Source organism: Solanum verrucosum, unplaced genomic scaffold (genome assembly GCF_900185275.1).
Source record: "Solanum verrucosum unplaced genomic scaffold, falcon-dt-bn FXZP01000094.1, whole genome shotgun sequence".
In the NCBI taxonomy this organism is placed as follows: domain Eukaryota; kingdom Viridiplantae; phylum Streptophyta; class Magnoliopsida; order Solanales; family Solanaceae; genus Solanum; species Solanum verrucosum.
The window spans coordinates 1,232,295-1,256,477 of NW_026019970.1; the positions used below are offsets into that span (position 1 = coordinate 1,232,295).

Here is a 24,183-nt window from a genome sequence, read left to right on the forward strand (position 1 = left end):
AATTACAGATATGGTATGTGTTATGGGGTTTTCAACTTATATCCTTTCTAATCAAGAGCGGTTCACTTTGTGAATTATAGTTGTTGCCTCATTTCACTATCCGTAAATTAAAATCGAAAGATATTGACATTGAAGTACATGTTTCTTCCTTTTGTCCAAAATTATCTTTGCACTAGTAAAATTACCCACACTTCAACACCCAGAAAATAGGTTACTAAAGAAATTTCATTTGTTAGACATACAAATGATGGTTGTCACATATGATTCAGTTTTATGAGGAAATATATTGACCTTGAATTGAAGTTCCAAATTCCTAATAGTGAATAAATATATGAAAATAGAAGATTAATAAGGAAAAGAACTTGGAGCAAAGCAATTGTACTATTGAGCCCCTAATAGTACTTTTAAGCAATCATTTCGTAGAGAAAGAACAATATCGTTGTATAAAATAATATTTCTTTAGATAAAGAACAGGAAATAAAAAAGAAACCCTCTTGGTAACCATATTCCTGAATGTAAGAGGACATGACAGAAGTCCACAATGAAGGAATTGCCATATGAAAGTACTCTACCAAAACAGTCCAGGCACACCATGAAGATGACTCACCTCTAGAACGTAGATACGAGCCAGCCTCTAGGCTCTGAATGCAGACTGAACAAGGAGGAACTGTATTGACTTGGTCAATCGATCAACGATGACCCGAACGCTATTAACACCTCTAGAAGTTCGAGGCAAACCCGCAACAAAGTATATAGTGATGCGATCTCACTTCCACTCCAGAATGGGTAACCTCTTAAACTCACCACAAGGCCTTAAATTCTCGACCTTCACTTGTTGGCAACACAGGCATTGAGACACATAGTCTGCAATATCTCTCCTAATGCCGCTCCACCAATAGTGATGCCTCTAATCACAATACATCTTTGCGGTGCCCAGATAGATAGAATATCTAGAATCATGGGCCTCATGAAGGATCAACTTAATCAAGTCCCCAACTCTCAGAACACAAATACGAACAGTAAATCTCAAACCCCCATCTAAATCTAAGGTAATCTGACCAACATCACCATCTAACATGTGATCTAGAAGACCCACAAAGGTATCATCCTCAGACTAGTGACCACAAATCTTCTCAAGCAAGGAGACTGATCTCCCACAGAGGCTAAGACACACCTAGGATCTGAGATATTCAATAAAATCATCCTATTGGCTAAGGACTGAATGTCCAAAGCCAAACGTCGCTCCTAGTAGATATGAATGATATAGACTACCCATACTTATTGCCTTCCATCTCAAGGCGTCTGTTACAACATTCGTCTTGCCTGGATGATACAGAATAGAGAGGTCATAGTCCTTCAGGAGCTAAATCCAATGGTGTTGTCTCGAATTAAGGTCCCTCTGATCATAATGTATTGAAGACTCTTGTGATCAGGGTAGAGGTAGTGTCTCTTTATATTAAAGGCAAAAACTACAGCCGCCAACTCCAAGTCATGAGTGGAGTAGTTGCTCTCTTGCAACTTAAGCTTCCTTAACGCATATGCAATAAATTGGTCCCACTGCATCAATACATAACCCAAACCCACGCAGGATGCATTACAATATATCGTGAAGCCCTTATCCTTAACTAGAAGAGTCAATATGGGAGCAGTGGTAAAAAACTCCTTGAGCTTTCGAAATCTCAAATCACACTCCTCAGACCACTCAAATGGAACATCAAGACGAGACAACTAGGTTAAAGGTGTTGTAATGGTAGAGAAGCCCTCCACAAACCGTTTGTATTAGCACGCTAATCCGGTGAAGCTTCGAATCTCAGTAACTGAAATGTGCCTATCCCAATCATGAATAGCCTCAATCTTTGTCGGATCTACCATGATGCCATCCCTGGACACTATGCTATAGACTCAAGCCAAAACTCACACTTTGAGAACTTGTCATAAAGCACAATTCTCAAATGTTACACATGCTCTCTTATTGAGAATATGTCTCAGGATATTGCAGAAATAAAACAATTAGCTAATTTTAGGGTTTTTAAATTATGTTATTAGAGCCTTGTTTGACTTATATTTAGGAGTTAGTTCTTTTTATTTGTTATTTGAATTAAACTGATAAGTTAGTAACGTATCACTACTAGAAATTTGACCTATAGCCACGGATATTTGGCAACACTTGTACAACCGTCGCAACAGATTATCTATTGCAACAGTTATGATTGTTGCAATATATCATGGGATCTAATAGAACAATAATTAAAATTAACCGTAGCATCATTCTAATAACCGTCGCTACAGAGTGTCTAAGGCTACATCTTTTAGAACCGTTGCACTTATGGACTCTGTGGCAACGGTTATTATAGTGCAAAAAGAAAATATTTTCAGCCAACCCGCGAATTTTATTCCCAAAATAATATATTTCCCTCCACTACTTTAGATAAAGCGCTATTAATTTTATTAGGGCTAAAATTTCTAGTCTTCTTCTCCAGAAAGGTTTCTGAAAACTCTAAGAAGTACGTAATGAGCTGAGGCTAATGGCAACCTTCGGTCTTCTTCGACAAGTCTCGGTCTTCTTCTTCAGAGTGTGGTAGTCTTCTTCTTCTTTTTCAACCTTCGGTCTTCTTAATCAAAGTGTGGTGGTCTTATTCTCAACAGTAATCTTCTTCGACCGCAAGCTTTTGCATATAAAGGTGAACTATTTTTAAGTTTCCTCTATCTACTCCATTATTTCTAAGTATCCATTTTCTCTAATTTGTCATGGATATGCTATTCTGCATAATCTGAAACTCCATTGAAGGGTTTCTCAAAAGTCTTAAAGAATAACTAATGGGCTTGTCTGAAATTTTTGTTATTTTTTCTAATTTAGGTCTGTGATGTAATCTATTTGTGGTTTATAGTTTGTCTTTCAGATTTGGTGAAGATTTATGAACTCCCTGCAAAATTTCTTTAGGAAGTTGGTTTCAATTTTATTAGTCAATATCTGATTTGTAGTTTTTTTTTGTTCTAATGCTTTTAGTATTTTTATTTGCATTTTGAGTGAACTGAAAAGTATTATGACCTGATTTTCAAACTTGTCTAAATATAATTTAAAGTGATGTTCTAGGTCTTTGAATGTGGACTGAAATCCCTTGTTTGTCGAAAGTCTAAAGTTGTTGTTTTGAACTTTAATTTTCATATCATTATTGATTGTAAATAGAAAATTTCATTTAACTAATGTCCAATCTAAGTAAATCAATAGGTGAAAACTCAATTTTATTGTATTTTTGATGGTGAAATTTGTGGCTAACTCTTATTTATCAAATTTATGAGTTGACCCTTGATACAGATGAGACATCAAATTGCAGGAATATAGAAATAAGGCATCTAACACTTCTAAGTAAGAAATTATTGAATCTAGTATTGACAATCTCTAGCCCTCTTAGAACTTCTAATTACTACTATTCTTTCTTTTACTTCTTTCTATATTTATGTAAGGACTAAACTAGTATATATATTTATGTGCTGGAAATTTAGAGAGATTTTTCCTTGACTTTATGAAAGAATTATTTGTCATTGATAAATCATTTAAGTTGTTATTAACTTTCTTGGCCAATAAATGAGTGTGTTATAGATCAAGCACAAATGATTCTTCAATAATACAACAAATCAATGTACTAACTTCACTGTTAAGTTTTCCCATTTTGTCAAATAAAAGGTAGATGGCAAAAAACATAGTTGAAATGATGATTCTTGTTGAGATACTCTACATTATTTGTTTAAAAATTTATATTTAGAGATATTTTGAAAGTTTGATGCTAAACTTTTGAGTTTCAGATCAGTTTTTTGGTAAAATGATAGGAAATTCTAATTTCGCACTTGAAAGTCCTCATGATATATTGATTTTTAGCTTATAGATTCTGATTTACCTTATCTAGCTACAAGTGACTCATGTCATTTGGATGTCCATTAATATGTATTAAGAAACTCATGACCTGAAAATTTTGTTGTATAATGATAGTAGACTGAGTTTTGTAGTTGATGTGAGAACAGCTTATGAAAGCGGAAACTAGGACGAGCTGTTGAAGTTGAGCATTAGGTTTGGAAATTAGAAATAACCTTATTTGTTTTCATAAATTCAGAAAATATTGATTCCCATGTTGCATTAAATTTTCAGCTTGTGACCAAGTGTGAATTTATTAGGAAATGACTGCTGAACTGCTCTAATTTTAAGAAAATCAATCAGCATTCTGGTTTTTTCAACAAAATACTAAAACATTTGCATCCGTGAATTATTTAACTACACTAAATAACTACTGCTTAAGTTCCCTGTAGAAAATCCTTTCAATAAGGCTAACACTAAGTCATTCAAGATGGAAAAGTCAAGTTGTGTGCTAGGTGAAACTATCTGCTTTCATTGTTAACAACGTGAAAGGTAAATTATAGTGTTTGTATTACTCTCCAAGATAGCAACAAAGAAACTATGAAATATATTTTCTTATATCTCTAGTTAATGGAGCAGGTTCATTTATTAGTCTCATTCTCCATTAAATATAGGTTATGTAACTTCGAAACTTTGAAATTATTCAGGATATCATTGAGATTGATTATTGGTGATTAGTGGTTCTTTAAGTGATTTATGGTGACCTTATTGGAGGTTTCCTGCAGAGATCAAACGGGAAATGAACATCGAGTAAAATTAGTCCATTTATCTGGTATCAGTTCTTTTTATTTTAGTTTGGACTTTAAGTTTGGGGTATAAGGGTGTTCAATTTTTCTTTTCTTGATGTATGAATGGTACTTTGAGGTACCAGATTTGTTGTTTTAGTCTAACGTGTTTGCCTACCTTCACAATTTCTTCCCTAATTGTTCTTTTATTGTTGTTTATTGTTGTTTTAGTCTAATGTCTCAACCATTTTTGCACCAAGAAAAGCTAGTGCTAGAAAATAGTGGATTTAGCCTAGAGAAGGTGATCAGTTTGAGAAGACTAGCGTTTCCATATATGCTGTCCCTTTTGGCTTCAAAATGCTTTTCCCTCTTTGCATATAGAAGTGGTTCAGTTGTGCTATCTGAGATGTCAAAAACTATGCATGTTTTCCCTCTAATAGAGATAACTAGAACGCATGATGATGCAATAGGACTTAAGGATATCCACATACTATGCAAGTCCTAAATGTTCGTCGCTTGTGATGACAAAATGGACATCAAGAGCCGCATGAGCAACAGATAGAAAGAATCTGGAAATCCACCAGATTCTGATGACCCAAGTAAACTTTATGCATTTCTTATTTTGAGTTGTGTAGAGCACAATAAATGAAGCTGCCCATGATGTTATTTGCAGAATCTAAGATGAAAGAATTGGAAATGTGAATTGGCAGTGAGCACATTTCTCTTTTGCAACATCAAGAGCATTATGAGATGAGTGCTTAATAATATGATTGTGCAGATAATGCTAAATATGTAGGAAATGCCAACTTTTATGCCAACAGCAATATAGATACTAACATAAACTCTAATACAACAACAAACCCAATACAATCTCATAGGTGGATTTGGAGAGGAGAGGATAGTGTGTACGTACACCTTAGTAGGAGTGCTCTCCGCGGTTGGTAGAATGTCTTCTTGCAGTTACCTATTGTAAGTTCTGCACCTTGTAGAACCTATTTTTCATGTTAATTCCTTCAAAAAATAGTTTAATTGGTCGAGTACAATTCACACATGATATTGTTACAAATGCCGAATAAGAAAGTCAATCTCCAAATTGTGTATTAATGCTGATTTATCTTTTTTTTTTGCATCCCATAAATGTAGTTTTATTTAGTGTGTGATTTGGCTGAAATATTGTTGATCAATTTGACTAAATTATGTGTCTTGTTTGTTAATAAGTCTTGGCTGCTCAAATGACAATCAACAAAGGTACAACCATTGTGAATAAGTGACTTTCAACTTTCACATCTTTCATTATCATAACTTACTGTAAACATTGCTAAATTATTTTGTATTTTATAGGTGATGAAATTGAAGAAGGAGATGAAAGCAGTATTGAAGACTTGACTTAGGAGCTAATTTGATTGATGTTGATTACCTTTAATCATCTATGTTCTACAAATCTTTTAATTTTGATGAAGATTGAAAATTGTGGTGTGTTTCACCCTTTTTGAACTGTCAAAAAATATTTGTATATTTTGCTATTATATATGTTGATATTAGCTACTCTTTGATCTTGGATTAAAATCTTGGTAATGAAGAGTTCCTTTTTGTGATCGAATTGTGTATTTTATGTTCCATAATATTATTGTTTTAGTAGCTTTATAATATTAGTGGCATTAGATCAATAGTATCTGTTGCAAAAGCCTATAAATGTAGCATAAGCCTACTAGTAACTATTGCAATAAGAAAAGAATTGTTGCATTAACTATAATAATTGTAGCAGTAGCCATGGAGTAATAGTTGTAGTCGCTTAGAACTGTAGCATTATCATATAAAAACCGTCGTAATTAACTGAAATGGTTGTTTATTAAAAAGAGAAAAATGTTGCCATAGCATGTAAATAATTGTAGCATAAATGTCTATTGCGACGGTTCGAAACTGTCCCAATAGATTACTAACCGTTGCCTATAACTTAAGGTGTAAACCGACGCAATAGGGGATCCTATTGCCACGGTTATATAAACCGTCGGAAGAAACCGTGGCTATAGAGCTAATGCTACGCGATCTGTTGTAGCGGTTGCCTAAACCGTAGCGTTAGAGCTAATGCAATGGTATAGTAGCCTATTGCAACGGTAACTCAACTGTTGCTGTATATCAAATTTCTAGTAGTGTATTTTTCTATTTTTAGTTAGGTTATATCTATAAATGCAAGTCTCTAGATTATTAATAAAATAATTCCCTTTGATAATACTTTAGTATTTTTTTCTCTCAAAGTCTTCTCTGTTATTTTGTTTATTTCTTTATAAAATTACCAGCGTTTGGACATGTGATTTTACGTTGATTCCATCTCATGATTCCATATCATGAGATGTGATTCCATATTCTCCAAAAACCATGATATGGAATTATATGGGAACTCCATATCATGATTTGAGATATTTTAATACAAAAAAATTGATCCGCGAGTTTATATTTTGTTAAAACAACCCCACATTTATATCTACTAACTATTTATTTCATATGTAAATAAAATTTATAATCACATCATTACTTTTAAAAATTTATTAATCTCACCGACATAAAATTTATTATTCTCACCAACATATAGTCACTTTAACTCACACCAACCGATTGTTGAGTAATAAATTTGTTCTGCTCATTTACTCCAACACTTAATTTATTTCTTCTACTGTTTTGTATTTATTACAACTATAGTTATATCTATTTGAACATGGAGTGAAGGTCATCTCTTCATTTACTCTAATAAATTGATATGAAAGTTAGGTTGGTCAATATAGTTGCGGATGATATTGACCAACAAATGGCTCAAAGTAACAATGTTGGTTCGACTTCTCGGTCACATGATCGAGAAATGCAAGTTCAATGTGAGGAAATTGTTCGTACTATGTCGGAGGATTATCTTAAAGACTAGTACACTACAATTTATGTTCAATTTTTTTTATTAAATTAAAGTTAGATGAAACAATTACTTAAGTGGAGAACAAATAGCTTTGTAATAATTTACTATGTGGTTTTATAAATTTTTGTTTATTTAATAAGATTGAATAAACAATTGGGGTTATTTTAATAGTTTACAACTTATGTGATTCTTATGTTTATGAGAAAATATTGTAACACCCCGTATTCGAAACAGACCAAAAATTCCAGATTTTTAGAAGTTGCAGGTGCCACCGACGGAAGTCAACTACAGACCATCAGTCGACCGACGGCCCGTCAGTCAGCTCCGTCGATGGGTTAGTCAAATTCCAGCCTTCAGTCGTGAACGACGGTCGACCAGTACGGACCATCAGTCGACTCACGGTCCGTCAGTCCCATCCGTCGGTCACTCCGAAAGCAGTTAAGTCGGGGGTCTTTTGGTCTTTTTTTATTTCATTGGACCCCTAAGCTACGTCGTTTAGACCCTAAATTATGAGGTTTTAGTCCGTTTAAGCCTAGAAACATAACTAGAACTTTCCTAAGTCAAATCATTAATCAAAACTTAGAAAAACTAGAGCGTAAGAGGAGAAGAGAAGTCAAGAACCCTAGTTCAAGAACGCAACAAGGTTCCATCAGTTTCAGCCCCGAAATCAAAAGATTTCTCCATGGAATTCATCACCAGGTATGTGGGATTTCACTAGTGGGTTCCTTTCACCCATTAGGTCCCTAGAACTCAGTCAGTTTCTTGATTCTCTTACTATGAACAGACCTAGGGTTTCTAGAATTTCAGCAGATTATCATGAATTACTTATGAATATGTCCCAAATCAGATTATCATGTTTGTACTCAGTTTATTACATGAATTTCAGAACCCTAGCTATGTATTTCTTTAGTTCTTGAATTACACATGCTAGGTTAGATATTTCAGTTATTCAGATATACATGCTCCAATTTTGAACGCCACATTATCAGTATATTTCAGCATAAACCCTATTTTGAGTTATAAATCTTGAGAAGCCCTTTTTTTTAGACAACAAATGAGTTTTTGAGAAAGAGCCTCTAAAACATGATTAGTATGAAAATCGAGTAGGTCATTAATGTATGAACAGTATGGTATCTAGATATACCATCAATGTTTATGCAGTATGACTTCTCAAGTCATCAATGATCATAATATAATATGATTTTGAATTGTTTTCTAAGAAGGAGTTTTCAAGTATGAGTATCTATATGTCAGTATTTTAAGTTATTCAGTATTTCAGTCATAATGTATTTAGTTATACATGCCTCAGTTTATGAATGCATCATTATCAGGTTAATTGTTGCATTGTCAGTTTTGCATGTTCAATTTTGAGCTATCCAGTATTACAAAAATTCAGTCATAATGTGTTAATCACTTAATCTATTGGGAGTAGCATAATATCGAGTTGGACTAGGGTTCAGCGTACCCAAATAGTCCCAAAACTACTAGCCACGTAGGTTGTAAGTCCCCTCTGTGGGCATCATTTCAGTGATCACGCCAGCATGCCTCTATACCTCTGGCAGGGTATATTGGGTCCTCTCGATGGGGCGTATACATCGGACTCCACATTTAGCTCATGTGGTTTTATGTCGGTTATTAGTAGCTCCCACAGTTCAGTCAGATTCTATTGCATTGACCACGTATCAGTATATTCAGTATTCAGTCTCAGCATGTTATAAATTGGTCATTGCATTTAGTTAGCTCAGTATTCAGTAATTATATCATGTTCAGATTAATTCATTGCTTTGTTTAGTTATATGTTATTTCAGCTTAACTCTATCCTGCATGCTCAGTACCTTTCAAGTACTGACGCATACTCTACGCTACATCTTCTCGTGATGTAGGTTCAGGTTCTCAGTATCCAGATCACGCTTAGATCGGTTCTCGATCTCCAGTTCACCAGAATCAGTGGTGAGTCCTCATTCTTCGACGACAATAGTCATGAGTTTCCTTTCAGTATTTTTAGTCCTTTAGTTTTAGTTTTGCTAAATCTAGTTGGGGCATGTCCCAACATTTCTAGTCAGTTTAGAGGCTTATTTCAGACATAGTTAGATTCAGCTTAGTATTGAGTTAATATTTACTTTGTATTAAACTCATCAGTTTTCATTCATCTCAGTTGTAGTATATAGGTATTCCCCATCATTTCAGACTTACTTTATGATTTAGCTTCCGCATCAGTTATTATTATCTTTAGTATGCTCATGATTATGCCAGCAGGGTTAGCTTGGGATCACTTGTGGTCCTAGGTCCCGTGTCCGCGTCTCGAGGGTAGCTCGGGGCGTGACAAATATACAACACAAAAATTTCATATTGCGTGTCCAAACAAAACTTCAATTTCATCTCATCATTCCATATCGCATGGCCAAACGGGCCCTAAGAAAGTCAAAATTTGGAATGGTGATTGTATTCATGAAAAAGGAAAAGGGTCTGTTTCAATTAAAACAAATTCAGGTACAAAAATAATTTCAGATGTTCTTTATGTGCCTGATATTGATAAAAGTTTGTTTAGTGTTGGTCAGTTAATAGAAAAAATGATTTAAATTATTATTTGGAGACAAATAATGTCGAATCTTTGATTCAACTAAGCAAGAGATTTTACAAGTTGAAATAAGAGGTAAGATCTGCTCATCTAATCCAACAAAAGATGCACACAAGCCTTGCAAGACAAATGATGAATTGACAGATTTGTTCACAAGGTCAATTTCAGATGAGACTACAATCTACAATTTCTTATCCAAGGAGGAGTGTTGAGAATATGTCTTAGGATATTGTAGAAATAAAGCAGTTAGTTATTTTTAAGGTTTTTAAATTATGTTAAGAGTCTTATTTGACTTATATTTAGGAGTTGGTTCTTTTTATTTGTTATTTGAATTAAACTGATAAGTTGGTAACATATTTTTCTATTTTTAGTTAGGAATTATATTTATAAATGCAAGTCTCTGGATTATTAATAAATTAATTCCCTTTGATAATACTTCAGTATTTTTCTCTCTCAAAGTCTTTCTCTGTTATTTTCTTTATTTCTTTATCAAAAAAATCAACAGCTCTCATGTTCCACGAGTATATTAGGATATTATCAATGTACACTATGACGCAGCTTTGGAGTCCGCCTTCAGTGGAAAACACATCCCAGAGGAGAGGCTTATAGTACAGATGTACGCTAACACATCCACAAAACTCACGGTCAATAGGGACAAACTCAACTAAACAAACCTCCCTACACACATCCCCAACATAGGCCAAGTAAGATAAGAAACCGCTAACCACTAGCCTCCGAGCCCGAATAAATGAATTAACTTCAACCGGTGTGCTACTACAAGAGAACTACTACACCACCGGTGCAATACTAGACATGGCTAAGGTAACAACCTTAGAAAAGAAATCTATGACCACTCAGTAGGGGGATAACCAATTCATGCCCAGAATCACATCAAAGTCTAGCATATCAAGCAAAATGAGGTCATCCCGGGAGTCACACCCCTAGATAGTCACCAAACAAGATTGAAACACATGATCCACTACTAAAGACTCACCTACGAGGGTCAACACACGCAATGACACTACAAAGTCTCCAAACTCATACTCAGACGTAAAGCAAAATATATAGATATATATATGAAAAGGTAGAGCCCGGATCAAATAAAGTCAAGATAGGCTGATGGCAAAAAAGAATTATTCCTGCGATCCCATCGTCTGATGCCTCAGCTCCGTCCTCGCTGGAGTTGCATACAAGTAAGCCTTTCTACCTCTACCCTGGGCATCTATCCTACCACCTAACTTGCCTCATCAAGGACCACCCGAAATACCCTAGTGACCACCACAACGGTCCTGACCCTAGCCTTTGCCTCTAACTAGAGGCGCTATTGGTGGAGCTGGTAGAGTTGCATGTGGAGCTGGAGCAATCTGCCTAAGCAAAGGGAAATCTCTAGACCAATTATCAAAGTCCCAATAGTCATAACAACCCTTTGTTGATTGGCCCGCAAAGTAACGGCCATCACAGAATAAAGTACTTGACTGGGACCCATCTAGACTCTATTTCGAGCTGGCATCACTCCGACTATATTGGTCACCCTCTGAAGCCTGTAGGGAGTTCTGAACAGGCCGATTGGACTGACCCTGCCGAAATCCTTAAATTTTAAGGGATTTTTATAATTTGGAAAAGACTAGGGATATGATGTAATTAGCTCTTAACACTATGAAATTTATGTAAGTTTTGCCTTTTTTTTTGGTGAAGTAAATTCGGACATTCCTTACCCATTTTGACGATTTTTCCTTGTGCCCACTTTCCTGGCAATTTACAAATAAGTCTAGCTTTAACGGTGGACACTAACAAATTGATGAAAGAGATTTATCCAGCTTAAAATTCAATTTGTCGCAAATGTGAGTCATTTTGAGTTTATAATATATTAAAAAACTCAAATATTTCACGAAGCTCATGTTTAAAATTTTAAATTGCTTAGAGGAGATTTGAGTTGATCAAAATTTTAAAAAAACAACTTGTGTAGGGAAGTTAAACTATTGAAGTTTATAAATATTGTATGAACAACGTACATGTATGTATATACAATTTTGATACATAGCTATATATATCATATATACCCGGTTATACAGTATTTATGCAAACATCGATGCATTACATATACATGCAATCTTTTAATTGAAAGCATTTTTGGCAAATGGTATATTTACGCAAGAATCCATTTAAAATAGGTAGGTGTCTTATCCATACAAATATGGGGGGGGGGGGGGGGGGGGGGGGGACTATTATTTTAAAGTAACAATAGGCTATATGTTTCTTTTTTAAAAAAAATAGTATTGAATACCGAATATTTTGGCTTGCTTATTGAATACTACTCGTAGAAAAAGCAAAATTTCCATATAAAAAGCAAATTTTGTTAGAAGTTTGACATATAGAGTACTATGTCACAAGTAAAATTAAATGAATTGACTATATTATCAATTGAAAAGGAGTAATTAGAAAAAAATTGATTAGGAGAAAACTATTAATTTTATATCTCAAAAAGCTAGAAGAATGCACACCATAAAAAAAGGTTTAAAGCTTCTATTTGAATTTAATTTAGCTTTAGGCAACTAGAGTGCTTAAGCCGCATTGCTCACACTTACTAGGACCAAAGAGCAAAGATATCTTACGGAAGTGAAATTTCAGAAGGTTGGCATTCCTTACATCTATTTAAGAACATTACAGATCACATGTACAAGTTCAACCCAAAAATTTGCGCATCACTCAGCACCAAAGCTGCAACCAACATAATTTTGGGTGATTATGTTAAGACGATTTTGCATGACATCCATAGATGGATAAGGAGGAAAACACAGGCGATAAAAGCATGTGTGCGCGGAAGGCAATTTATCATGAGAGTCTAAGGTTTTGTAGATGTGAAGTTTAGAATCTAGACCACCAAAACCCTCAACAGGCAGAGACTTGATTGAAGTCCAGAAAAAGAGAAGCACATTTTTCTGCTCAGCCGACATACTTCCAACTATCTGCAGCAATAGAAAAGAAAACTTTGAAAATGCTGCCGGAATAATAACTTCGAAAGAGTTCAGTAATCTACCACATCCGAAAACAATGAAGAAAGAGAAGATCAAAGGGGCAAAGGTGTAGACTTCTCGATAGTTAATACTCTGGAAACATACTAAGAGCAGACAAGAAATAAGTACCTCCCAGAACCAGGATATTTGAAGGTCATCTTTTTTGTAGCCATTGTAATTTGTATGTTCTTTCCAGTTTTCTACAGAAACAGCAGTTTTACTCCCATGAAGCATCTTGTTAAGGTCTTCATGATCTAGGATCCGGTAGAAGGATTTCCGGAGCCGTCGGTCAGTAATTATGTCACCAAAACCTTGAGAAAAATGGGCTACCTGATGAGCAATTGATGTGACAAAACGGTGTTTAACAAGACGATTAACATAGTTATCCCTATTCTCACTGTTCACTATCGTATTTTTCCCATCAGGGCAAAGCTCCACCACTTTCCTGGATCCCAATTCTTCATCTTCACAAACAAATGTTAGGCCTAGGATATCTTCATCCACCATCTTCGCATCCATCTCCAGTATCTTCTTGCAGCCACTGTACAAGTAGGGATCTGCATCCCTAATGTCTTCAAACGAAATATCCTCTCCAGCTAATTGCAAAAAGAACACACGATCAAACGCAATACTTATTTGTACTCTATGCAACAAGGTCAACGCAATCATCCTGCCGGAGAAGGTAAAATACTCAAGGTGCAAGGGGTCCACTTTAGATGCTGCAAGCACAAAATGCAGATGAGGATTATTTGCATTGTAACAGAGAGAATAATATCGAACAGCTTGCAACCATCTTATTAATGCAGCTGTGTAAGATTCATCCTAAATCTATCAGAGTATATTCCCAGTTGTTTCAAGCATATTGTAACGAGGAAAAAAATGATAATACAGCTAGTGAATACTCATTCATATGTCATACAATCCAAGTACACTATGCAGCTTTATTGAGAAAGATATCAAGGTAAAACTGATATGGCCATAAATAAGACTTGAACTCTTTCGATCATTACTTCATGAACTTTATCTGATTGCCTGGTGTGATTGGAGAATCAGAGAACCATAGGACATCAATAATAACACAACTAAGAAAATATACTAACATGAGAACTAAGTCGAGACAAAATTAAATTTAAAACCTCAGCATGTTAGAATGACTTAATCTCTTCAAGCAGGCTGGCATTATAAATATATCAGCATCTATTCATGCACACATCTATCTAAGCAGAAACAATGAGTTAAAAATTATCAGTTGTTGCATATTTACAACATACTTTAGGGATCTGTCCAGGCACAATGAATGCTGAAACCTATTCCAAAATCCCAACTTCTAACAGATCCAGACAATAACACAGAAATGAAAAGAAACAAATCCAGAAACTATATTAAGTAAAAACCTAGCAAGTCTTACAGAAAGAGCCATTGCTTAAAACTTTGTAAACGGAAGGATGGAAATTATTGGAAGAAGAGAATATTCTACACAACACAAAATTAAATGAGCAAAGCAAATGTGAGGGCTCAAATTAGCAACGACTTCTTTATTCCTTAGTTTCAATGATTTATTTCAGTTGCTTAAATGAAGTCAAGTTCTCTCAAATCATTTGTTGTAAGTTGCTTCTTGTGGTGTGGCATATTGTGCTGAGTGCCTGAGTCATTACATTAGTTCATTATTATTTGTTGAATATTTGGATTCTGGGGTTGAATTTGGCTGATACAGTGCACTTCAATTTCGTCCAAAAGGTAGGTCGAATTTATGTACGTTTAATGCATGACTTTTAATCACTTGAATCAATTTACTTTCACCATGAACGTGCATTTGCAGTAGAACTTTGATTTTTTACCTACAAGAACCATTTCCCCCGCAAGCGACTCGTTCCTCCAATCTACAAAATGGATTTTGGTCAAACCATCCAACTCCTAGTCCTAACAATTTAGTCCAGATTAAACAATCCACAAATTGTTCATGTTTTTTCCCCTGATGAGCAGATACAGATTTTATTTATGAGAGGACCTAGCAATGAGAAGTGACAAAAGGAAACAAAAACTCAGATTTTTCTGATGGACAGTAAATGAACTTATGAAGTCTAGTATGGTTTCACTGTCATTTACATCTACCATGAAATACCAAAAAGGATGCATTTGAGTTCAAACCAAGAGTATCTTTTCTCTAGATGATCCATCAGATTGCTGCCGGACTGGTATCCCAAGTCTTCATGATGATGTCTTTTGTACTGACTCTGCAAGAAATTTTGCTGCAGCCTTGGCATGATGCAATTGTAACCCTAGCAAGTTAAAGATCCTGCTCCATATGCGCCACTTTTTTGCAATGGAGGAAAAGATGATTCACCTACTGCTGATATGTATCCCTTTCATCGAGAAAATATTCTATCTGAGACATACCTCCCTAGGCACCCAAATTATTCTCCATGGCCAACAACACAAGGGAATAACCTACCTTTGGTCAAGAGTGTATAGCAAGACTTGGTAGTAAATAGACCATCTGTTTGTCCTTTCCAATCACAGTATAAGGCTTGGGCTGTAGGTTGGGGCTGCTGCTTAGTTGTTCTAAAAGCTGTCCTAGTTGTTCTTCCTTCTAAGGAGGATTTTCTATCCTTCTTTTGGGTCGGCTACATAGTTAAACAAATCTGAGAAGGGGAGTGTGGCAGTGGTTTGATACACAAAAAGATGCTAAACAATCTGAAATTCCGTTTTTAGTGGGTATTATCTTGCCATATCAGGGTCTTTTTTTTTCCTATCCTCAACCCTTGAATAATGAATAGTTCATGTTTCTGTAGTTCCTTCCACAAACATGTGTGTCCTCATTCCTTTATCTTTATTTATACAAGTTCCATTTCGCTTACCAATACTTGAAATAGATTAATGCACTTTGGAATTACTTAATTTATGTAGCAACGAAGCAGTAAAGCCCTCAGACATGGGTTTCATGAAAGAGTTGAACCTCAAAGCATGCTATGAGGATATGAGAAGCAACATCAAGCAACCTTACATGGTTTACATAGGGAGAGATAATACGTATGCTCATACTCACAAAGATTCAACCTCTATCTCATACTCTTAATCTATTTTTGAGGAAAAATCAGATTAAAACATCTTTCATACTTGACAACTTTAGATCCAAAAACTAACAGAAGGTATAAATGAGAACAAAATGTCAACAAAAGCTTACCTGGATTTGGGAAAAACCTTCTACCGTCATTTGGGCATGAAACAAATAGAGTATTCTGAGGGTTGAAAATGGCTTCAAATACCAAGGAAAACCACTCCCTCAATACACCAGGTCCGGTAGCTTCTTCATTCTCAAATTGCATAAACAACTGGCCTCGCAGCGACCTAGGATTCACATGTCCAATGTACTCAAATGATTGTTCAAACAAGCGAGACCTGCAAATGAGCATCTCGTAAAACTCCTCGTTCTTGTGCCTCCCTTCTCGAAGCATCTTCAAGGCAAACCGCTGCCTTATCTTAAAATTTGTTACCTCCTTGTGCTCAAGAATCCACTGATAATCTGTAGACCTTTTTGAAAGTCTAACCATCAGAAAGCACAATTCAACTCTTCTTTGCCTCATCTTCTCCCAAAACATTTCCTCCAAACCGTTATACAACTTTGAAATGCTTTCTAACTCCTTAAGAATTAAAAGATAGAGGGGCCAACAGCTTACAATATGCTCACCTCTTTCTTTGTTTATCAAACCCAGCTGGCTTTCCAGTTTCTTCAGACACAGCTCCATTTTTTCCTGCAAGTCACAAAATACACGATGCACGCCTTCAATCTCAATTCTTTCATTTCCTGCCTCACTTTGCATCAAGGAAGGGAAACTGACCGGACAGCCAAATGTTTGTTGACGCCGTATTGCACACTTTACTGGATGCATAAACTTAATAAACTCACGCACATCGCTGTCTGATAACTGTATAAACTCAGCTGATTGCACACTCAATTCTAAAGCACACGATAACCTTGTTGCCAACTCACGAACAAAAGGAAAAACATCTTGCAATCTTAACATACACTTGACATCATGGACATAACCCTTCATCATTGCAGCTAAACTACTACGGCAAAATATATACAAAGCATCATCAACACCCACAGCCCCTCTTAGAATCTTACAAAACTCGAACAATATAGGAGCAAACTGCCTATATACAGTTACAGGGTTGGCGAAAAGTGTCTTACATGAATCTATAAATTGACAAATACATTCATGACCAGCTTGTTTGGTAGTTACAGAAGGAGATACATAAAGTTTTACCAGAGCCGCAGGAACAGAGGAGTGAATAAATATTTGGAGATATTGCTCCGATCTATCTGCGCCATCCTTTGGGGTCATCGTGAGAAAATCTGTAAGCATCTTCATCATACAGGTGACATTAGCATTAACATCTGTGTTGTCATTGCAGTTGCAGAGGGCATGAATAAGCGAATTTAAGTCATTCATCAGCCTCCACGTGTGAGGATGGCGCGTGCTTCTCATTCTTCCAACGAGTTGCAGGGTGTCATCGTTTTGTATACCACATTCGGATAACCTTTGTTGCAACTGAAGCTGTTTCCCGCGGTAGATTAATCGCTGTTCCATTCGTGGTACACCGGAGGTCGATTGAATTGATCGAATGCCGGTGATCGATTGGATTTTCCGGTGAACTGATGCAACAGAGTCGGAGGAATCAGCTTGAAGAACCAGGGTTTTGCCGCCGGAAAACATACGGACGAAGAATTGAATGGGGGATGACAGAGAAAGAGGGAGGGTTTCGTCATATCTCATCCAAGCATCTGCGGCAGCATAATCATCGAACTTGCGTTTGGTATTGTGGTGTAACTGATACGCCATTGGAAGTTTTGATCAGCAGGAAGGAAGAGTTTGAGCTCTAATTTTGAACAGAGTGTTCAGTTAAATTAAATGAGTCGGACAAAAAAGGAAGAGTTTGTCTTGCCTATTAAGACTCATTCTTCCTCCATCCAAAATACGAAATGAATTATTTTTCTTTTTATCGATATTAAAAAAAAGAATTAACATATTTTTCTTTTTAAAAGAATTGACTAATTCTTCGGGAAAATTTTCAAAATGTTAATATTTTGGCATTTAATAGGACCCCTTAGCCACATTTTTAATATTTATTATAAATGTCAATATTTTAGTTTATTAAGTATCTGATTTATGTTTTTTTATTTGTTTTAGTTGAAAGAATACAATTATTTAATAACAGAAAAAAGAAATTTAGGGGAGAGAATAATCAATTACAAATTCAAAAAAACGACAGGGCACTCATCCCCCTTGTTCATCAAATTTCCAATATTGATTTTTAAATTTCCAATGATAATACTCAATCTCTGTTGAATTGAATTCGATTAAATTGCGATTTTTCTATTTGGGAAGAAAATTTTGAAAACGGGTATGGGATGTCATTAACAAACGAGTAAAATTTCGTTGATAAACAACTTTGGAGAAGGAATTTTCAATTGGAACTTCGATATATTTTGTGAAATACAAAATTGATCAGGTATACATGACCCTATATGCATAACTACATCGTATTCCACAAAAAATAAATACAAAATCATCAATAAATACATATCCACATTCATATAACATAAAGGTATTCATGATTGAATTATGTATATATTTCACTTTCATAATGAAAACTAAAAATGATATCTCAGTGATCAAAATTGTATTACACGACTACCAATATATATTTTTCTTTTATTTGTATTACAAAAATATTACTAATGGCTTAAGTCATCTGCAACCCCTTAAAGTTGTCCACATAATTCACTTAGACACCTAAACTAAGGCTAGTACCTATTGAACACCTAAAATATTCAAAGTGTGTATCTATTAAGCACAAAATACTGATGTGGCAAAAAAAATGTTCTTCACTTTCCATGGGCGCGTGAAGATACCCAAATAACATTTTCCTTTTTCTTTTTCCTGGAAAAATACACCTTTTTGCTTTATTGACCCTTTGACACATTAATTAATAAAGAAACCAAAAAAAAAAATTAACTAACAATATAAAAAAAAGCAGGACGTCTTCTTCTTCACAGGATGATGCCTCAACGATTTCCATCCAATATCATTCCATCATCTCTGTACTTTCCAGTTGCCTCTCATGCCACCCCACCCCTCCAACTTTCTCTCTCACCCTCTCCAATTATTCTTCTATTTTTTTCTTCTTTTTTCAGGTTTCAAATATTTCGGTGAAACTCCATTTATTCCGATGTAAGAAAACTGAATCAATTATTTTTCAGGCAAAAAATTGTTATTATTTCTTGTAACTGTGATAAATATTTATTAATCGAAAGAAAATGATGGCAATGGTAGGAGGTGTTGCCGATGAAAGGGAATGAAAGCGTGGGGCAATGATTTATTTGCGTGTCGGCGCCGACGGAAAGGGGAAACAGTCTCAACACGAAGAAGAAGAAGACGACGACGTACGGATGGTGGGGGTGTTAATTAAAAGAGTTAATTTTTATTTTCTTAAAATTCTTTTTGGAATATTTAAATAGAATTTTTTTAATTGAATTCAACCGCGTCATTGTTTCATTGGTACACATGTTATATATTTGCGTTTGAGTTACACGCAGTTTTGTTTTTCAACTGATTATCATTTTGTGTCTAATAGATATAAATTCTTAAGGTTAAAGTGTTCAAAAGGTACTCGCCCTAGTTGAGGTGTCTAAATGAATTATGTGGACAACTTTAAAGGACCGCAAATGACTTAAGTCTATTACTAATTGTATCCCAATATAATCTAATCATTACATATGTGATATGAATACGATTTAAGAAAAGATACAAGATTTTGAAAAAAAAATAGCATACATAGTGGAAATAATACAATCAATTGAGGAAGGATACAATATTCTGACTCTGAAAAAATATGATACATCTATGCTTAAAAAATACAAATCCATTTGACATACCTATTGAAATGACTACAAACTAAACAAAAAAATAAATACAATGTTCTTAATAAAAATACAAATGCTGAGAAAAAAAAAATAATTGGCAAACAAAAATTAATATGAATACAATTTTTGCAACCTTTCTCTCTGACTCTCTCTTTCTTCTTCTTCGTATGCTATATTCCTTTTTTCCGATTTTTTGTTCAGCAAACGTAAATCCGAATCTGTATTCACTTACATAGATCAAAAGATGGGAAATCGCTAAAAAATTGATGATTAAGTAGGATACCTCTTATAATCCTCTTAGAGACGGTCATTAGAGAAGGATCTTTGAGGTTTTTCTTATCCAAAATCCTAATCGAAATTGATGAATTTACTAAGCAACTAAACAAATAAATATTTTGAAAGATTTAAACAAAAATAAAAACAAAATTGTATCGAGATTTTCTACCAAAATTTGACTTTCTAAGTGTTTAAGTCAAATAGTAATAACTCTTGTAATTCTAAATTCTACAGTAAAGTGAAGATGAGAAGAATTTTGTTGGCATTCAATGGGATAATGGAAGGGAAAATGGCAGGTCACCTTTACTTATGTCGTCACAATACGGCTTTAGCCTTGTTGATTATATTAGAGCATCTGGCGTTAGGACATCACTCAGTAGTTTAGTCGTATTAGGATTGCATTACTAATTCAGCAGTTATTATTTATTTAGATTACTTTAGTTCAGTTAGTTTAGGAGTCTTATTATTTTCCCTGTAACTCTATTTAATACCTTGCTGCCTTCATTAATAAACATACTCTTTTCAGCACACATTCAGTCTTTATATGGTATCAGGGCTCTTCACGCTCTAACGAGTACGATCAATTTTTTTTTTCTCCTCCTCACGCAGATCAGCAACAATGACCAATCACAATGGTAACAACAATGGCAACAATCCTAGAGTTGTCAATGTTGATAACACGACGGGTACTAATATTATCATTCAATTCAATCCTGCATCCCAATTACCCATCAAACTAAGCGGTGGTCACAACCTTGCCATCTGGAAAGCCCAATTTTCCATGCTTATGTATGGCTACAACCTCTTTGGCCATCTCGATGGAACCACTCCATCCCCCGGTCGCACGATTACTCTCGGCACAAATATATCTCCTAATCCTGCCTTCCTAACTTGGTTCCGTCAGGACCAACTCATCCAGAATGCCCTCATGGCTTCTGTCGAACCCACTATTGCCTCTACTGTTGTTGCCGCTGACTCGGCTAAATCAGCTTGGGATGCTTTGCATGCCACTTATGCAAACAAATCTCAAACCCGAGTCTTCAGTTTGCGTGATCAGCTTACCCGTGTCACTAAGGACTCTCGCTCCATTACTGAATATCTTCACACTATTCGGTCCTTTTCAGATGAGTTAGCCACTGCTGGTGCTCCTGTTTCCAATCCTGAACTTATCGTCAAAATACTTAGTGGTCTAGGTCCTGAATTTTGTGAGATCTCTGCTGCCATTCGTGCACGCGATACGACTATCTCCTATGAGGAACTGTTTGAAAAGCTACTAGACTTTGAACTCTTCCTTCGCCATGAGGATGCTAAGAAACTACCTAGTACCATCACTACTGCAGTTGCTACTCCCACCAAATTCAACTCCAATAATAGCAACAATCGTAGACAAACCAACAACTCTCAACAATGGCGCCAAAATTCGCGTCCAAGCACTCCACCACAATGGCAGTCCAATTCCAATCCGAACGGTGTTACTCGATGTCAACTATGTAATAGAATTGGCCACACTGCCAATGTTTGCCGCTCGAAGTCTCATAATCACTTTGAAGCGAAAGCCAACTATGCCGCTAGGTTTACGGCGGACACCAACCCTTGGATAATTGACTCAGGAGCCACCCATCATATCACAACAGAGCCGCACAACCTACAACCATACCATGGTAACGAGGATGTCTCTATGGGTGATGGTAACAAAATTCCTATCTCTTACACTGGTTCTACTAAATTAAATGCATCAAATAATGTCTTTAAGCTAACCCACACTCTGTGTGCCCCTTCCATTAAATGCAAGCTTCTTTCGGTTTCTAAATTCTGTCAAGACAATCGTAAGTCTATTGAATTTTTCCCTTTTAACTTTGTTGTGAAGGATCTGCAAACGCGGAAGCCACTGGTGCACGGTCGGACCAACAATGGATTGTATGAGTGGCCTGTCTCACATCCTCAAGCTCACATTATCTCCACATCTAATCCTCTCACTACTTGGCAGCAACGTCTTGGACATCCTCACTCTAGAGTTCTTAGGTTTATTTTAAATAAATTCTCGCTACCGTTTCATGAGCGAGACAAAAACTTTCATTGTAATTCTTGTTTATCTAATAAAGTTCATCAACATCCTTTTACCCAATTATCAATGTCTAGCTCTAAACCACTTCAAACTATTTTTAGTGATTTATGGGGGCCATCACCAGTCTTATCTCTTGACAAAAAGTTGTATTATTGTATTTTTGTTGATCAATATATGAAGTACACTTGGCTCTACACACTAACAAAGAAAAGTGAAGTTAAAGAGATCTTTCAAATATTTCATCCTATGATGGAAAAACATTTTGACACTAAAATTTTATCATTGTATACTGATGGCGGAGGTAAGTATAAAAGTCTTGACTCTTATCTTTCACTTCACGGCATTCAACACCTCTTCACCCCACCCTATACACCCCAACGAGTTGCACTTGCAGAGCGACAACATCGTCATATCGTCGAAACTGCAAGAACACTCTTACATGAGGCGTCCCTCCCACCCCAATTCTGGTCTTTTGCATGCCATCACACTGTCTACCTCATCAATCGTCTTCCAACCTCTCACCTAGATAATCAATCCCCATTCCAAATATTACTTCGAAAATCACCTGATTATAACTCCCTCCGGATTTTTGGTTGTTTATGCTATCCATGGCTTAAACCATACTCCAAAAATAAACTTGAATCAAAATCTACCCCATGTGTCTATCTTGGTTTCTCATTATCCCATCACTGTCACCAGTGTTTTGACCCAATTTCTGCAAAGGTGTATTTATCCCGAGATGTGCGATTTGTTGAGGATGTATTTCCATTTAAGACATTGTTCGCCAATACTACCATTACATCAGCTCACCTAAAATGGGCAAAAACAATAATGCCAAGTTCGTCGAACCCCACACTCACACTTCCCATAGTTACTGATCTTCCAACTCCATTAGAAATAGCAGCAAGCACAATTCACTACAACAAATATGATATATAGCTACGAAATTATTAGCTACGACATCAAATTCGTCACTAATTGTTCGCTTTTAGTGACAAAATTTACTTTTCGTGCTTAAATATGTGAGACACATATTTTTAGTGACGAAACAAAAAAACCGTAGCAAAGTTTCGTCTACTAAAGTTTCCCACCAAAAAATTAATTGGCGCCATTTGTTAAGTAGTGCTAGTCACGAATTTAAAGTTATCGGTGACTAATAATGTATCTAATTCATGACAAATTATTTTTTGTCTTAAAATTTATTGATTTTTTTACCCAAAAAAATTTCATCTAAAAAAATATGTTGTTACAATATCGACAAATTAGAATTCGTAGTTAAATATTATAAGTTTTAGCTATAAGAATTTAACTTTAATTATGATATGTATTTTCGTCACTAATAGTATAAATAATTGGTGACAAAGATTTTATTGTCTCTAAACAATCTGTGATTCAGTGACAACAAAAAATTGTCACGAAATATGTAAGGTGTTAAATAGCGACGACTTAAAATTTGTAGTGAATAATTCAACTATTTGGTACGAAAAAAAATCATAGCTAAATACAATTTTTTTTGCTACAATTGTTCATAATTACAAGTGACAACTTACAAAAAGAATAATATAAGTGCTTCATAAGAAATAGACAAAGTCCTTTCGTTAATTGGCGAGGGAAAATATTAAAACCAACGAATTTGGTCCATTTTGTAAAAATGAAAAAGTTCAATTCATGAATTTTCTTAAATTACACAATTATGCATCATTTCAAAAATACAATCCAGGTTATAAGTATCGTGAGTGGGGTACGATTCTGCCACTAGATCACTAATATTTGTTGGTTTAA

At 35.4% G+C, this 24,183-nt stretch overlaps 1 protein-coding gene across 1 annotated transcript; it reads right to left on the reverse strand.

Annotated features, from left to right (window-relative positions):
• Positions 1–12,781: 12,781 nt before the first annotated feature.
• LOC125817148 (E3 ubiquitin-protein ligase UPL5-like) lies at positions 12,782–17,976 on the reverse strand. Its single transcript, XM_049496709.1, has 3 exons — positions 16,314–17,976; positions 13,259–13,848; positions 12,782–13,081 (listed from the first exon to the last, which is right to left on the reverse strand). Exons 1-3 carry the CDS (start codon positions 17,974–17,976, stop codon positions 12,818–12,820), a joined length of 2,517 nt encoding a protein of 838 aa, XP_049352666.1. The 3' UTR covers positions 12,782–12,817.
• Between the last annotated feature and the right edge of the window lie 6,207 nt (positions 17,977–24,183).

Bases quoted from the DNA above. Each gene is read 5' to 3' on its own strand.
- LOC125817148 (XM_049496709.1), bottom strand. From the start codon at position 17,976: ATGGCGTATCAGTTACACCACAATACCAAACGCAAGTTCGATGATTAT. The intron at 13,849-16,313 runs GTAAGCTTTTGT...TTGTGCTTGCAG, and splicing joins AAGGTTTTTCCCAAATCCAG to CATCTAAAGTGGACCCCTTG. The intron at 13,082-13,258 runs GTACTTATTTCT...CTATTGCTGCAG, and splicing joins AAATATCCTGGTTCTGGGAG to ATAGTTGGAAGTATGTCGGC.